This window comes from Acinonyx jubatus, chromosome C1 (genome assembly GCF_027475565.1).
Source record: "Acinonyx jubatus isolate Ajub_Pintada_27869175 chromosome C1, VMU_Ajub_asm_v1.0, whole genome shotgun sequence".
NCBI classification, from domain to species: domain Eukaryota; kingdom Metazoa; phylum Chordata; class Mammalia; order Carnivora; family Felidae; genus Acinonyx; species Acinonyx jubatus.
The window spans coordinates 61979269-61995686 of record NC_069381.1 but is presented as its reverse complement, the minus strand read 5'-3'; the positions used below and the strand labels follow the sequence as shown (position 1 = coordinate 61995686).

Here is a 16418-nt window from a genome sequence, read left to right as displayed (position 1 = left end):
TACAACAAAGATACTGTGAAAAACTAATTTAGTTTCTTGGCTATTTGGCTGTTTTTCCATTTTCTTTCATTTCCTTGGGTTTGTTGTTGCTGTTGCTGTTGCTGTTGTTGTTGTTGTGTGAGTGTGTGTGTGTGTGTGTGTGTGTGTGCGCCTATTTAATCTTTCTTTAAAATATGTTTTCCCTCTTTTACCTTTTACTCTCACCCCTCCCATTTCCGACTCTGAAATATAGAATGTGTGTCTTTCTGCTCTTTTCTTTTGCCGTCCCTTGTGGCAGTGACTTCTGACAAAAGAGAATCTGAAATCTTTTATCTCTGGTTATTCTGTTTACTCTTTTGTTCTTAATAAAGTCCTAAACGTCTTGTTGAATATATCTACAGTTCTAATCTTGGGTAGTCTTGTCAGTTACTGAGAATATAGGCTGAGTATTTTTCCTTTTCCCCTCTGGTTTCCTTCTCTACCTGCTCTTCACCCTCCTCTGTTCCATAAGAGACTCGTATATAAATCATGCGGATTACATCAACAGGCTCTCTTGTCCTGTGGCTTCCTATATGGTTTTGCTAGTGAGAGGTATCAACAGTAGATTGGAGGGTAGGAAAAGGGGTTTGTGAAATGTATTCTTTTGGCTCTCTTGCTGGTGGGTCACTTCAGGGTAGCTATACCTCTCTCCCTAAGGCTTTAATTCTTAAAAGGTTTGCTTTTTTTCATTTGGCTTCTCTTTCTGAGTTTGGGTAACCTTTTCCTTCTTTGTCCCTTCAGGCATAGAGGTGGAAGTGACTCCCAATTGTTGCCATCCTCTGGGTTCTGTACCAAGTCTGGTTTCCCATAACTCTACCTATAACTTTGTAAATATTTGCTCAACTCTTTACAGTTATCCTGTGTGAGTGTAACCTGTATTTCCTACTAGAATCCTGCTGTATTCTAAAATAAATAACAACCTAACCTTGACAGGTATTGCTTCCTAAGTAGTGCTTTAACTGGATTTTCCATAGGGTATTCACCTGTTCCATAAGGCTGGCTGGTTCAGGGTTGGTCATTCACTGCTAGCAAATTTGTCACATAAGCACTGTTAGGATCCAAGTCAGCCTTTCTGAATAAAACTCCATGTTATCCTAATCCTCACATAATCTTCATCCCTGTTGTCATGATCACTTTTTCACAAAATCATGGAATGAGTGCTTTAACCTTTGATTATTGAAAGATACTTCTACACAAGGGTCTTGGCTAAGCAACCGCATGGAACATCAATATCTTCATATTCTAGGTCCATTTTGAGGTCAGTCCTTCTAGTTATTTCTCACACTTCCTTGACACTGATTGTCTAATGTTCTTAATTTACAGTTCATGATAACGTGACGAAGTTGTTGGCTTCTGTTCATAAATAGATTGATGATTCAGCTCATCTCTTCTTTCAGCCAAAGTAGATAACGAGGAAAATTTCCCTTGATCAGTGCCAACAGATCCTCCATAGCCATCTATAAATCTGGTTTAATTTTATCTTTCCCAGTCAACTATCATAGGGCCCTTTTCATGAGTCATGGGGACTTGTTAAGACAGTGCCTCAGGAGTCAACACACTAGTATTGTGAGCAATCTTCGTATGTAACTTTCTTGTGCCTTCATGACCTTCTCAAGCACTATATGACTATACCTCTTCTACTCAATAATGGAGTGCTGCTGGGCACAGCTAATTTTAGGCTTGATAGATCAGATAACATCCAGTTTATGATGGGCTTCTTATGTCATTAAATGATCATTCAGAGTCCAGGAGCAACTTCTCAAAAGAACTGTTATTTGCTGAAACAACATGGGTTTTCTCCAAAACCCTGGGAAACTCCACTTGTGATTCTCAAAAAGGCATCTGTCACAGGCCCCATACAGCATCCTGTTCTGACAGATAGCTTAAGCACCATTGAGTCCATTATGCATATAGATTTGCACAATAGCCTGGATTATCTGAAAAAAATTTATTCTCTGGGCTGTACTCATATCTTGCAGGTGATTAGAGTTGTGCCTCTTTCTTAATAGAGAATGCAAGGTGCAGCAACTGATCTTTCACTTTGAAAGAGATAGGTCTACTGGACTCCTAAGGTCTCTATTAGAAGACTCTTGCATTTCCATGCGATTTATTTCCCATACATTAGCATACATAAGACTTTCTTTTTTTTTAATTTTTTTTAATGTTTATTTATTTTTGACAGAGAGAGAGAGACAGAGCATGAGCAGGGGAGGGGCAGAGAGAGAGGGAGACACAGAATCTGAAGCAGGCTCCAGGCTCTGAGTTGTCAGCACAGAGCCCAACACGGGGCATGAACTCACGGACCGTGAGATCATGACCTGAGCTGAAGTCGGATGCTTAACCGACGGAGCCACCCAGGTGCCCCAGCATACATAAGACTTTCTAAGGCATTGAGATTACATGCTTTCCAGTATTCTCCAGATCTTTTCTTCAGGATGCCATCAATGTAAGGAATATGCGTGGTATCCTGTAAAGATATTATCAAAACCCTGCAGACTAAATTGTGGCAAAGAGCTGGGAAGTCCTATGACCTTGAAGAAAGATAGTGAGGATGCAGTACTATCTCTGCCAGGTGAAAGCAAATTCCCTTGGTGTTTTCTACTTATTGGGAAAGGGAGAGAACTTTTGTCAGATCAACTGTTGCATCTAAGGTGGCAGAGGCCACTTTGATTTGTTCTAGTAGAAAGACTACAACTTTTGAAGAACAGTTAAAATTGAGGTCATGACTTGGTTAAGCTAGAGATAATTCATTACCATTCTCCAGAAGCTATCCTCTCTCTGCACTGGCCAATCAAGGTGAAACATAGTTTCCTTAGGGAGATTGTGTTAATTATACAATAGTATTCTACTAAATATGAATGTGTTCACTTCTATATCTTCAGAGTCTTTGTGTGCCTATCACAAGTAAGGCCCAATGAATGAATGACTAAATGGATGGAAATATGATGATTGACAATTCAGTATGAATGAATGAATGAGTGGGAGTTTCACCATATTCTAGATTGGCATTTTAAAGCTTTTCATATTGACTTTAGGAATTATTTTTTTAATGTTTATTTTTGAGAGAAATAGAGCACGAGAGGTAGAAGGGCAGAGAGAGAGACACACATACAGAATCCAAAGCAGGCTCCAGGCTCTGAGCTGTTGGCACAGAGCCTGACATGGGGCTTGGACTCCTGGACCACGAGATCATGACCTGAGCCTAAGTCAGATGCTTAACCAACTGAGCCAGGTGCACCAAGAATTAAAGTTAATAGATATTAGATAGTGTATAATTAGTTAGGTCCTAGGGAATATCTAAATCAAGTTGAGGACTCCATGTATTAAATCATGTAGTGAAGAAACAAAAATTACTAAAATCCTAGCAATTGTAGCTATAAGTTAAATAACATAGCAAAATAAATCAAATAGAAAAGAGGATTTAATTATTATAAATATTTATATTGGAGAAGAGAAAGATAATTTAACTGAATTCTTCAAGTATATAAAATATTTCTAAAAGCTATGTGGTAATTAGTTCTCTATTGCTACATACCAAATTACCCTGAAAATTGACAACATAAAGCAAGGAATGTTTCACATGTCAATTTCTGTGGTCAGAAGTTGGGAACAGCTTAACCAGGTGGCTCTGGCTTTGAGTTCATGGCTTCATGAGGCTGTAATCAATTTTAAACCAAGGCTGCATTCAGCTGAAGATTTGACTAAAGTGGAGAATCTGCCTTCAAGATGGCTCACTTACATTAATGTTGGCAGGAAGCTTCAGTTCTTAGTGACTGTTGACAACTATGTGGGCTTTTCTATAGGACTTTCCGAGTACCTCAAGCCCTAAAGCTAGTGATCTAAAGGAGAGCAAAGAGTAAGCTGCAATGCCTTTTATGACCTACTCTTGGAAGTCACCCAAATGTAATTTCTGCCACATTGTATTCATTAGAAGCAAGCCTAGTCCAGACTCCACGGAAAAACGTGAAATAATTTATGGACATGTTTGAAAGTCACCATAGATAGTGATCAGCTGAATAAAAGTAAATGGGAGTAAATTATAAGAAAGAACTCCATGATAGCATATCCCCCATAAAATCTGGAAGCAAAAAAAGATAATCTGGGATATGTGTGTGTGTGTGTATACATACATACATATATATGTGTGTGTATATATATGTGTGTATATATATGTGTATATATACACGTATATATGTGTATATATATCTCAAATTATAAGAGTGTGAATGAACATGCAAATCAATGGATCTCAATCAAAGCAGTAGGACTGCCTAGGGAGTCTTTTTTTTTTGATTGTCACAGTGTTTAAGGGGAGTACTCCTGGCATTTAGTGGATGGGATCTGGGAAAGGTAGATGTCTTGTAATATCTAGGATAGTCCTACACAACCAGGAAATGTCCCATTTCTTGCCGGACTTTCCCATGTCCCTCTCATGGAGATGACAACTCATTTTTAAGTAACAAATATTATTTTTGCATAGTTTCAGTAAATACCAAGGGAATTTGAAGAAATAGTGTACCTTTTTGTTAAAATAGACTATAATTTGTTCATTTAGGAGACGTCTATCACTGACAGCACACTTGTATTATTTAAGTCTCCTACACAATACACCTGCATCTTCTTGTAGTTATAGCTGTTACATTCAGTGAGCCTATTTATAGGTGCATGCACTGACTTAATTCACTGTCTTTTGATTTAGTCACTTTTGAGCATTTGCACGTTGATATGCACACTATTTAATTATAAATTTTCTTTTTATTTCTCATTTACATTATATTAGGACATGTTATGGATATTTTATTTTATTTATTTTTGAGAGCGAGCATGAGCAGGGCAGGGACAGAGAGAGAGGGAAGGATCCAAAATGAGCTCTGCGCTGACAGCAGAGAGACCGATACAGGGCTCGAACTTACAAATCATAAGACCATGACCTGAACTGAAGTTGGGTGCTCAACCAACTGACCCACCCAGGTGCCCCATGTTATTGATATTTTAAAAGAAAGTCTATATATGGGTAAGTATTGTTGCCTGTATTATTTCAAGATTGTAAAAGGAATGTGGCAAAATATTAGTTATAAAAAAGGATGCATTGGGCATAATGGGGTTAGAAAAGGACTGACACAAAAATATGTGATGTTACGGCACTATTAATCACCTTATATGGAAAGCCCTTGACAACTGTGGAGAAATAATCTAGAACAGATCTGTCTGGGAGAAACAAAGTGTGAGTCATCTATAAATTTTCCAGTAGCCATATTTAAGAGACTAAAAAGAGACAAGTGAAATTAATTTGAATAATATATTTAAGTATGACTATTATCATTTCAGATATTCTCAATATAAAAATTATTGAAATTTTTATACTTTTTTTCTACATACTGTCTTTAAAATCTGGTGTGGATTTTACACTTATTATGTGTCTCAATTCAGGTAAGCCACATTTACATGCTCAGTGGACATGAGTGCCTAATGGCTACCATATTGTACAGCACATTCCTAAAATTGCCATGAATAGAGAAATTCCAAAAAAAAAAAGGAGTAAAATGTGAGAAATCCCTTAATTTATTAACAGACAAAACGCTGCTGTTGCACATCTCCTTGTTCTCCTCCTTTTTTTCCCCAGTCAAGTTCTTCCAGTGCAGGTGTGGGAAGACAGGAACTGATGGAGAAGATAAAGAAAACTAGGGGTGCCTGGGTGGCTCAGTTGTTTGGCTCAGGTCATGATCTCCAGGTTTGTGAGACTGAGCCCTGCATCAGGCTCTGTGCTGACAGTGAGGAGCCTGCTTGAGATTCTCTCTCTCCCCCTCTCTCTGCCCTTCCCCTGTGCATGTGCATGCTCTCTCTCTCAAAATAAATTTTAAAAAATTAAAGAGAAAACTAGATATCCTTGACTGTGGGGACTTGGTTGAACTGGCTCTTGAAGCTTCTAGGTCACAGATTTGATGTTACAGCTCAAACACAGATGATCTGCAGCACAACTTCTGTGCCAGAGTCTGCCTGGAGAGGTGTAGCAGCAACTCAGTAAACACAGCCACCTGCTGCATTTCAAAACTACAGAAACAAGAAAGAATTCTTCCCTTGATAATGAGATCTCCCCCTCCCCCTTCTCCTTTGTTCCCAGGCATCCGATGCCTCTCAACCAGATACTCTCCCTCTTCTGCCAAGTACAAAGCTTTTTCTTTCCAAATGACAAAGGCTCCAAAATTACCAGTGTCATCTCCTTTCCTACCATATGTGTCCAACATACTGCTGATCCTCATGTTGCTGACATCCATATTGTTTCCCACTGTTAACAGGCTCATTCCTAATTTATCCTTTAGTGGGTAGCATTATAGCTTTGATAGCTCAGTGGTTTAAGCTTGAGCCTTAGACAGCAACATACCTGAATTCAAACCCTTGTTTATGCCACTGAAAAACTGTGTGACCTTGAGAAGTAAATAAAACTCTGAGCTACAGTTATCTATAGAGTTAAGGTGAAAATGATATCAACCTCATAGAACTATTGTGAGACTCAAATGAGACAATGGATGTAATACTTTTAGCATAGTACCTGATACATTGTGAGCAATTAATACAAGGAAGCTCTTATTCTATTGTTTCCTCAATCTGTAATTTCTTCCCTGCTCCTGGCCACCTGTTTGAGTCCTAGTCATTTTTCAGTCTTTCCCAGGTCCCAGCTCTTCTCTATGGCTCTTGCAAATTTTATCGTCTCCTTTTCACGTATTTCTTAAGAAATCTCACATAAATTGACTTCTCATACAGCACACACAATGGCCATTTAGCAAATTCTTTGGTTAATTGATTTATGAAAAAGGGAAAGGAAATCATAGCAGATTCTGCTGATGTCCTACCCCACATTCCCTCGGTTCTTCAGAGTTTGCTTGTGGCTATGGTAGACTATGTCATCACGCCCACCAACAAGCATGTTCTATATGGTTCCTCAGAAGGTCCCCAGCAGGATGGAGTCACCATGGCTCCCAACAGTATCCCACTTGTTAATATGCCCTTTTTTGGCTTTCTTCCTTCCCTCACTCCCACTTAAGCTTTCTAGAATTATCTCCCAAATTAACCTAACTGTAGCAAAGTCCTTGTCTCAGGGTTTGGTTTTGGGGAAACCTAAATAAGACAGGAACTAACATTACCAAGTCCATACTTCATGCCAAGCAGTTGGGCTTTCTATTATATTATCTTCTTTCATATTCCCAACATTCTTATGGGGTTTGGCATTATTATACCCATTTTACAGTAACAAATTAGAAAGCCAAGACTGAAACAAGCAACTTACTCAGGGCCATAAATATATTAAGTAGCCAACCTAGCTAATCTAAATACTCCTTCAGGTGCCATTTCTGAATTAATATTTGTATGGAAAAGGGATAAAATATTTCAGGGCAAAATTTAAAAATACATTACAGAAGATAGGTAAAATTGAACCTCTTAGTTTTAGCCAAAATGTGACAAAAATAATATATAAAAACAATATAATTAAATAGTATCCAGAGACATTGTCCACTGAATGCTTAGATGACATTTAAATTCTTTATTTATAGTCTACTTTCTTCTGGGAAATACAAGAAGATAAGGCAGCAGAGGACTGCCTGAATGTAGTCAGATTTTGTAAGACTATTAGAAGATGAAACCTATTTGGCCTTCATGACATTGAAGAAAGAATGAGACACAGGAGACTTTTCTGGGTACTTAGATACTAAAAGGAAAGATGTGGATGAGAAAAATTGTGAAAAATTTCTCTTCCATATTATACGGTTCTCATTCAGAATTGATTTTTTTTGTATCTTTTCAAGTCACACAGGCCATGTACATAAGGGTGACTGAATTATCACATGAACTGTCAAATCCGATAAATGTGGGTGAGGATATAGCTGGGCACATGTTAAAGGAAGCAACGGACAAAGAGATCTGTTTTCTGTATGCAGAGGCAAGTAGTACTACATGACCAATGCATTTTCTAGAGTTTTTAGGGATTTTTCAAACTAAAAAAGTTTAGAAACCTTCAGTTAGATATTCTGTAGTCTAGCTGTCAGTCAAGTTTCTAATTCTTGGAAAATAAGCGTGATGAGTCTGTATGAGGTAGAGCCCAGCATCTTCCGGGAAAACAGAATCAAGTTTTTGTTTTTGTGAAGTTTGAGAATACTTGGTATTTGTAGTAAGCTTTGAGATTAACAGACAAAATGTACAGCAAATCTTTATCATATATTGCACTAAAGTTGCTAATATTTGCCTTTAGAATGTCATATGAAGTCAGAAAGAACCAGTTAATGTGAATTAGGCATTACAGTTTCATTCCTTTGAATTTTTTAATGGTTTTCACTTATGTATAACCCAAAAGGATGACATCATAATATTGGCTGTAAATTTATTAGCTCTCCTATGAAGTCATCCAGTTTTAAGCCTTAGAAAAAGTATCTTTAGCCAACCAAGCATTTGTAGTGTGCCCTCTAACTCACATTCTAATAAATGTCATTTTCTAAATGCATTACCTCAGGTTTTGGCTACAACCCAGATGAATCCTGAGAGATTAAGAGAAATGTGTTTTCTGACTGATTCATCCATATTTTATTTTACTTTTCATTAAGAAATTACTCTTTGAAGAAAATCAATAATCTCCTGTGACTGAGGGGAGAGGTTAATGTGTTGCAGTGATGCATTCTAATTTCTCAAATCAGACTGCCTTTAGTCGGCTATTGCTGATAGAGTTTTTGTCTTTTCTTGTTCCTGCAGCCTGGGTACATGGCGACCCCAGGAGAGTGGCCTACCCTACAGACAGCAAGGGCCACTTTTGTGGCCAGAAGGGCACCCCCAATGAGTGAGTATGACCCCCTTTCCTTTGTCTGGTTTTATTGTCTAGGCTGGAACTTAGGAATTGTAACCAAACCAACGTGAGTTTGCTCCTTGGTGAGTCACAGATAGAAACTACACCAAGTGAGTTGTCACACAAAGGAAACTTGATTTGTACCAAATAAGGAAATCGCAGGAATAACTTCCAAAGTTGTGACTCCCTGGGCAAGAGTGAAAGTGTTCCTTTTATTTAGGGTCAGGATGAATATTTAATAGGGAAGCCTTGTCATTGTATGTAGAAGTGGGCATACGGTCACACATGTACCTTAAAGAAACATGCCTATATGTATATTATATGTTATGTAAATGAGGCTTGTGCTCCATGCTGGGCAGAGATTTTAGTACTATAATTAGGTAAAGGTTATTGTTGGTAATTCCAGAAGTCACGCCATGGTCCATTTGTGTTGGAGTGAGTTGTGGGATTAGCTCAAACTGGTCTGGGTGGTCTGGGCCAGCAGAGCTCTTCCTCAGAAAGTCATTATTGCTTGAGGGGTAGTTTTGTTTGCCATCACAGGATGCTATGCCCATAAGGTCCTTTGTCTGAGTTAAGAGATAAGTAGAGCTTAAGGGAAATGTGGGACAAGTGTTGGTGGATACAAGCATGTGAGCAGTAAAGGCCAGGTTTTGGGGTCTAGCTAGTGACAAAATCACTTTTACATTAATCCTAGTAAGCTTAGTAAGAAGATTAAAATTCATAAAGGAAGTTTTCCCTCCCTTTTTTCCTAGAGACAATTTGTAAGGAATTGGGAAATTTCATACTATATAATTTAGGACAAGTTGTCATGGTTATACAGCATTTTATTGGGATGCATGAAGATTCTGCTTAGTAAAAGTATAATTATGATGGATGAGTTGGCCGAATGATTTTATCAGAAGCCATGTTTTAAAATTCCTTAGGAAATGGGCTTTTGGAAGGCTGAGTTCTAAGTAGCCAAACAGTGCAGTTAGAATTGTTTTTGGCACAGTACCTACTGGCAAATCACTTTACTTCCCAAAGGGGTGCACACAGAAAGTCTTCAGCGAGTGGTAGGTTTTTCAAGGCTACTTGGCTACTAGAGACAGTGACTGACTAGCTGAAGCAAACAGGGGAGAATGTTTTATCAAATTCCTTTCTAACGTTAATCATAACAAAAGTTTCTAATTTCTGAAGGCAAGTTTTCTATTTTTTTACCTTAAAAACAAGACAAAACATAAATCTCACTTTTTAAACAATTTTTCTCTTTCTCACTGGTCCATTTCTTGAAATACCTGGGTTTTTACTAGATCTCCTAGTTCTTCATAACCAATTCAGTTTCTATAAAAGTTGGTATTGAATGGATGAAAAACAAAAACAACAGCCCTTGCTACCACTAAAAACAAGAAAAAACAAGGCTCAAAACATTGTGTGTGTGTGTGTGTGTGTGTGTGTGTGTGTGAATATTTGTTGTGTTACTTGTGTTGCCCACCCATAACTTGGGAGCTTATTATTCCAAGAGATGTACAAATTAAATAATAGATTCAGGAAAGGGTTAATAAAATTCACAGAGTAGAATCATTACAGATAATAAAAAAAAAAAACCTAGACATTGGGTAGTGGGGCAGGGGGGAGGGTCAAATCCTTAATCATGTCAAATTGAGTTTATGGCAGACAAGCTGACCTGTACAAAAAGGTCCTCCTTGCCTATCAGAGAGTGGATTAAATCCTCAAGTAGGGTGGGAATTCTTATTTTAACCTCAGTAACTCAAAAAATCCTAGACATTGCCAACAAAACTTTCATACTATGAAGGACAAAGAAAGCACCAGGTAGTAAAAAAAAAAAAAAAAAAAAAAAAAAAAAAAAAAAAATCCTACACATGTGTCTCTAGCTCTTAAAATAGGATATTTTTAAAAAGGCCTCTGTAACAATAAGTGTTCTACACCTAAGCCAATGACCTACTTATTTCCAACAAAAATGGGATATCACAAATTTCAGCACATAAAGATTATTCAAAGACAAAACAAAGCAAAATAAAGATATGTTCGTTAATGTCTTATTTATAATAACAATGTGTTGGAAACCATACAGAGATCCAACAATATGTAGATGATAGTAAATTAGGATTTCTCTCATGTAATGGAGTCATTAAAATTTATGTTTATATTTTCAAGGAGTGATTCTATTGATTTTCCTTTATAGTTTCTGGATCTTGTGTCATGATTATAATTGCTTTCCTACTCTGGAAAATAACATTCACCTATATTTCTGTAATATTTTTATGGCTTCCTTTTTTATATTTAAATTTCTAATATACATGTAATTTCTTTTTTGTAGAGGGACTGAAGTAGTAATCAAATGTGTTTCCAATTGCATATGCAGTTATCTCCAAATAGTTGTGAATAATATGCTCTTTTCCCCTCTGATTTCTGATACCATATTTATCACACAATAATTATATAATATATAATTTATATTTTTTCTGCATCTGTGCTATTCCAATGTATATTTTTAAGCTTCTCAATTGTTATAATTCTTATAATAAGTGTATATTAATTTGAAAACTTAACAAGAAAGTTCAAATGATAGGATTTTTAATAGTAAGCGAAAACATTTATGAAAATGTTATATTTTAATCACTTAAAGCACTGTGGAAGTATCCTAGAAGTGGCAGGGAGAAATAAATATAAGTATAAATTTGGAATGTGATAAAGATGAGATTTCAAGTCAGTAGCAAAGAGATGAATTATTAAATCATACTGAATTAATTGAAATGCTATTTATGAGTATAAAATAGATATTTATCTCCTACCTTACACCAAAATGAGCCCTGAAAATTTGAAGATTCTGTATATAAAATATACAATAAAGTAAGAGAAGAAAATTCAGGGGTATATTTATAGAATTATGGGGTAAAGAAGTCTTTATTTGAAAATATATTACCACTATATTACCACTTTTCTCATGTATACAAAGTTAAAAGATAAATGGCAATCCAGAAAAAAATATTTTCAATGTATATATATCTGACAATAGGTCAATAGCTTTATTATATGAACTACTGCTACAGAATCAAGGAGGAAAACACAGTAATTCAATATAAAAGTTGGTAAAAGTCGTAAACAGAAAACAAATAATGGTCAATAATAATAGAAAGCACTGTTCACCCACAGTTAAAGAAATGCAAATTAATACATTTTTTTTTGCTTATTAGGTTACCAAATTAAAAACCTTAAAATCTGACAGTGTTGATCAAAGTGAGGAGAAAAAAGCATATCCTTTTCTACTGTAGTAGTGAAATATAATATTTATCACATTTTATCAAACATATGGTGTCTAAATGTAATATCTCACCTGAGTGGATGGGGCCTCCAAATGTGGGATGACAATCACGTGGAAGCTGGTGGCACAGACAGTGAAAAGAATTCACCTGAGGCAACAAAGGAGAGAGACGTTTATTGAATACAGAGCAAGGGAGCTGTGGGCAGGAGAGCAGAGGAGAGGCTGTCTGCAAGGAGGGCAGGGACTGTTTTTAAAGGAAGAAGGTGAGGAGGTACAGTGACCTATGGAATATCCCGTTTTGGTAACTATGACTGGTTATAAGTAGCCCATTTATTGGTTAGGGCCTATGGATATTCTGAGGTAGGCTGCCTGATGGGCCTGTCTGTGTCCAGCCAGGGGGTTTTGGTCACTTTGGGCCCTTCTACCTCAATCACATTCCAGTGCTCAAGCCTGTTGTCTAAAAGTGGCTTTGGGGTGCCTGGGTGGCTCAGTCGGCTCAGGTCATGATTCTGGAGCCTGCTTCAGATTCTGTGTCTCCCTCTCTCTCTGCCCCTCCCCTGCTCATGTGCTCTCTCTCTCTCTCTCTCTCAAAAATAAATAAATATTAAAAGTGGCCTCTATACAATATTTATAAAATTTGTATATTCTTTCTGATTTCAGCAGTTTTCATCCTAGAAACTTATCTAGTGGAAATTTGCATAAAATTTTCTAATGTTATAGTGATATAGGTACTATGAAATAGTAGACATTTGGGGCGCCTGGGTGGCTCAGTTGGTTAAGCGTCCGACTTCGGTTCAGGTCATGATCTCGCAGTCTGTGGGTTCAAGCTCCACGTCGGGCTCTGTGCTGACAGCTCGGAGCCCGGAGCCTGTTTCAGATTCTGTGTCTCCCTCTCTCTCTCTGACCCTCCCCCATTCAAGCTCTGTCTCTCTCTGTCTCAAAAATAAATAAATGTTAAAAAAATAAAATAAAAAAAAATAGTAGACATTTAGGCTATTTCCATTTTATTACTATCAATAGGAGATTGATTAAATAAATTATGATATAGTCCTATAATGTATGTTTACCAGTCCAAAAAATCTTGAATATAAATGGGTAAACTATCATTTAATTAAAACACACACAAATAAATTACTATTGTAAAATGCATTAATTTAGGCATCCCAAACAATACAGTCCAGAAAATACTTGTTGGACTGTAACAGGGCATTTATACTTGTTAGTGTCATTATGTACACACAACACCACTAGATTCTCCATTCTCAAAGACATTCTTTATAACTAAGTGTAAATTCCATGTTAAGAGATGGTGTGGTAGTATTCGGGATGTAGAATTTGGCTACTGTGTGCTTTTTTTTTTATCCATGCCTAACCAAAAGGATGCTAGGGGAAGCACTGGGGGTTTTCTAAAATGTCGAAACAGATGAAAAAGGGAGACCTCAAAGGAAATGGAGTGCTTTGTTGATGTAACTCTCTCTGCCTGTTGAGTTTTAGGGAAGTTATTCTTGATATTTGAGTATGCTCCTTTTCTTGGGGATTTCCACTCAATTGATTTTGATGCCACCTTCTGGCTACTACAAAAACTTCAGCTTATAACAAGTGCTTAAAACAATTTTGAATATTGTCTGATGCAGCACAGTTACCAAATTAGATTAAAATACCCATCCCTTATTATAAGGTTTAAAGAAACAGTAATATTAAGAGGACAAAACTCTTCCATTTAAATTTTGCATCAATTTGGCATCTAAGTCAAGCAATAAAACTTGTCTTCAATTTGCTGTAGAACCTCTCATAAAATGGCAAAGAGTTCTCACAAATTTGTTTGAATACACTACAAGTCCAGGTGTACTTACTACCTGATTTAATTTTTAAAATCTATATCAATACAATAAATACATGTGAAAGTAAACCAAACATTAATGAAGAGCATATAAAAGCAATAAAAGCAATAAAAGCAATGACCTTCTGTCCGCACTCCTTACCCACAACTTCATTCCACAGAGACCATCTCTTCTCTCTCTGGTTCTCTTAGTAAGTTAAGGCTGCTATAACAGAATGCCATAAACCGAGGGACTTTTAAACAACAGAAATTAATTTCTCACAGTTCTAGGGACTGGAAGTCCAAGATTTGGGTGCCAGCGTGGTCAGGTTCTTGGTGAGGACACATTCTCCACCCTGAGGACAGCAGTCCTCACTCTGCATCCTCAAATGGAGGACAGGGCTCTCTGGGGTCTCTCATAAGAGCATTAATCCTGCTCACAAGGGCTCCAGTCACATCCCAAAAGTTCCATCTCCTAGTACTATCACATTGGGGGTTAGTATTTCAATAAATGAATTTGCAGGGGAACACATTCAGTCTATTACACTGGTCTTAGTTCTTCTGGTGTTTTTCTTTTTTGCATAACTTTAAATAATATACGTATTCTTTTGTGCTTTATTAACGTTAGAAGTAGCCATTGACAGCCTGCTATGAAAAATATTTAATTCCTTTATATTATCTCTTTTCCTGATCCCATCTTCCTCCCTTGTTTGCAGTTAGATTATTAACCTCTTTTCCTGATCCCATCTTCCTCCCTTGTTTGCAGTTAGATTATTAACCTTTAGATTTTCACATAGTTACTTTTGTGGTTTTAAATAGTATACTAATGCCTCTATTTCTTGTTCCATTAACTTTTGTCAGTGTTTTGACTTCTCTTTATAAAAAAGGAGGATATTATCCTGCTACCCTTCTCTCCCTCCTTCTTTTCCATTTCACCTTCCACTTTCTATATTTACCCTTTATAGAATCAAATTTGTCATTAAGTTCAGTTCTGCAACTTTAACAGACCTTTCATGTTCTACTGGTAGAACTACTGGTAGGTTGATTCTAGAAGTTGGAAACAAGAGACTTTTATTTTGTTACAACTGTGTAAATGTTATTCAATACCAGGCCATTACATTTTCACGTCTACTAGGTCACTGGTATTAAAGTCAAATCCTTTGCTCTTTTAGTGGCTTGGTATCATCCCACATTTTTGTTTGCTTTAACATAGGGCATTGACATTCTTTATAATATTTTATTTGCCAGCAAGTTCTTTTCCTTTTAAAAAAAAATTTAATGGACCTGTAGTTGACTTCTAATGTTACATTAGTTTCAGGTGTGCAACATAGTGATTGGACAACTATACATTTCTGTATGCTCACCATGTTAAGGGTAGTTACCACCTGTCATCACAGAAAGTTCTTACAATATTATTGGCTTTATTCCCTATGCTGTACTTCTCATCCCCGTGACCTATTTATTTTATAATTAGAAATGTGTACCTCTTAATCCCCATTCACCTATTTTGCCTATCCCCTTATCCCTTCCCCATTGGCAACCACCAGCCTATTTTCTATATTTACAAGTCTGTTTCTCTTTTGTTGTCGTTATTTGTCCAATTGTTTTGTGGTATATATACACAATGGAATATTAGCCATTAAAAAAAAAGAATGAAACCTTGCTGTTTGTGACAACATGGATGGACCTAGAAGGTGATGTACTTTTTTATTTGAATAGGTTTAATCAGGGCCACAAGGTTTTTTACCATCACAATCACACACCATTTTTCAGAGGCCCCCTTTTCTTTGAAGGCCCACCTTGCAGAGCTTCTGTTTTCTCTCACTTGGGACCTGGCAAATTGTAGGTCTACTAAATAGCTTTAATTCTGGGACTTGTCTACCTCATAAGATCAGACCCTGATTTTAGAGTTGCCAGCTCTAGCAAACGAAAACATAGAATGACTGCTTACATTTTAATTTTAGAAGAACAACAAACACCTTTTTTAATATGCGTCCCATATTCTGTTTCCTATATGCCAATTTCTTTCTTTCCTTTTGGACACCCTAGTTGTGATGGAGAAATTCTTAATGATCTTACTGAGAAACGGAAGCACAGGAGGTATATTTGCTGAATCTCTGGAAATATTTTTCTTTTCTCTCTCTATAGTTGATTGATGGTCTACTGATATATTTGTACCTTTAAAGACAATTTTGTCAGAAATTTGAAGACATTGCTTCAATGCTTTTGGTGTTCGGTGTGTTCAATGCCAGTGTGGTTCACACACCTTGTGGTAACTGTCTTCCCTGGGAAAAATTTAAAATCATTTCTTTATTCTTAGAGTTTTGAAATCTCACAGTGTGATGTAGGTCTTTTTCTCTTTTTAAATTCTTTTTGTTCAGTCCTGGGTCCTTTAATTCTGAAGAACTAGGACTCATCAGCCTGGAAAATTTTTTCAATTATCTCTTTGTGTTTTCATTCTTTATATTTTATTGGCTGTGTTTTTGGAA

General features: G+C 36.7%; 1 protein-coding gene across 11 annotated transcripts in view; it reads left to right on the top strand.

The window, feature by feature from the left end:
• The window catches only part of SLC44A5 (solute carrier family 44 member 5), a 369855-nt gene that overhangs the window by 280303 nt on the left and 73134 nt on the right, over nt 1-16418 (top strand). For all 11 annotated transcript variants that reach the window (XM_053214248.1, XM_053214252.1, XM_053214253.1 and 8 more), the window contains one exon: nt 8758-8842. In XM_053214248.1, coding sequence (XP_053070223.1) covers nt 8758-8842 — 85 coding nt within the window. The remainder of the gene's footprint in view (nt 1-8757; nt 8843-16418) is intronic.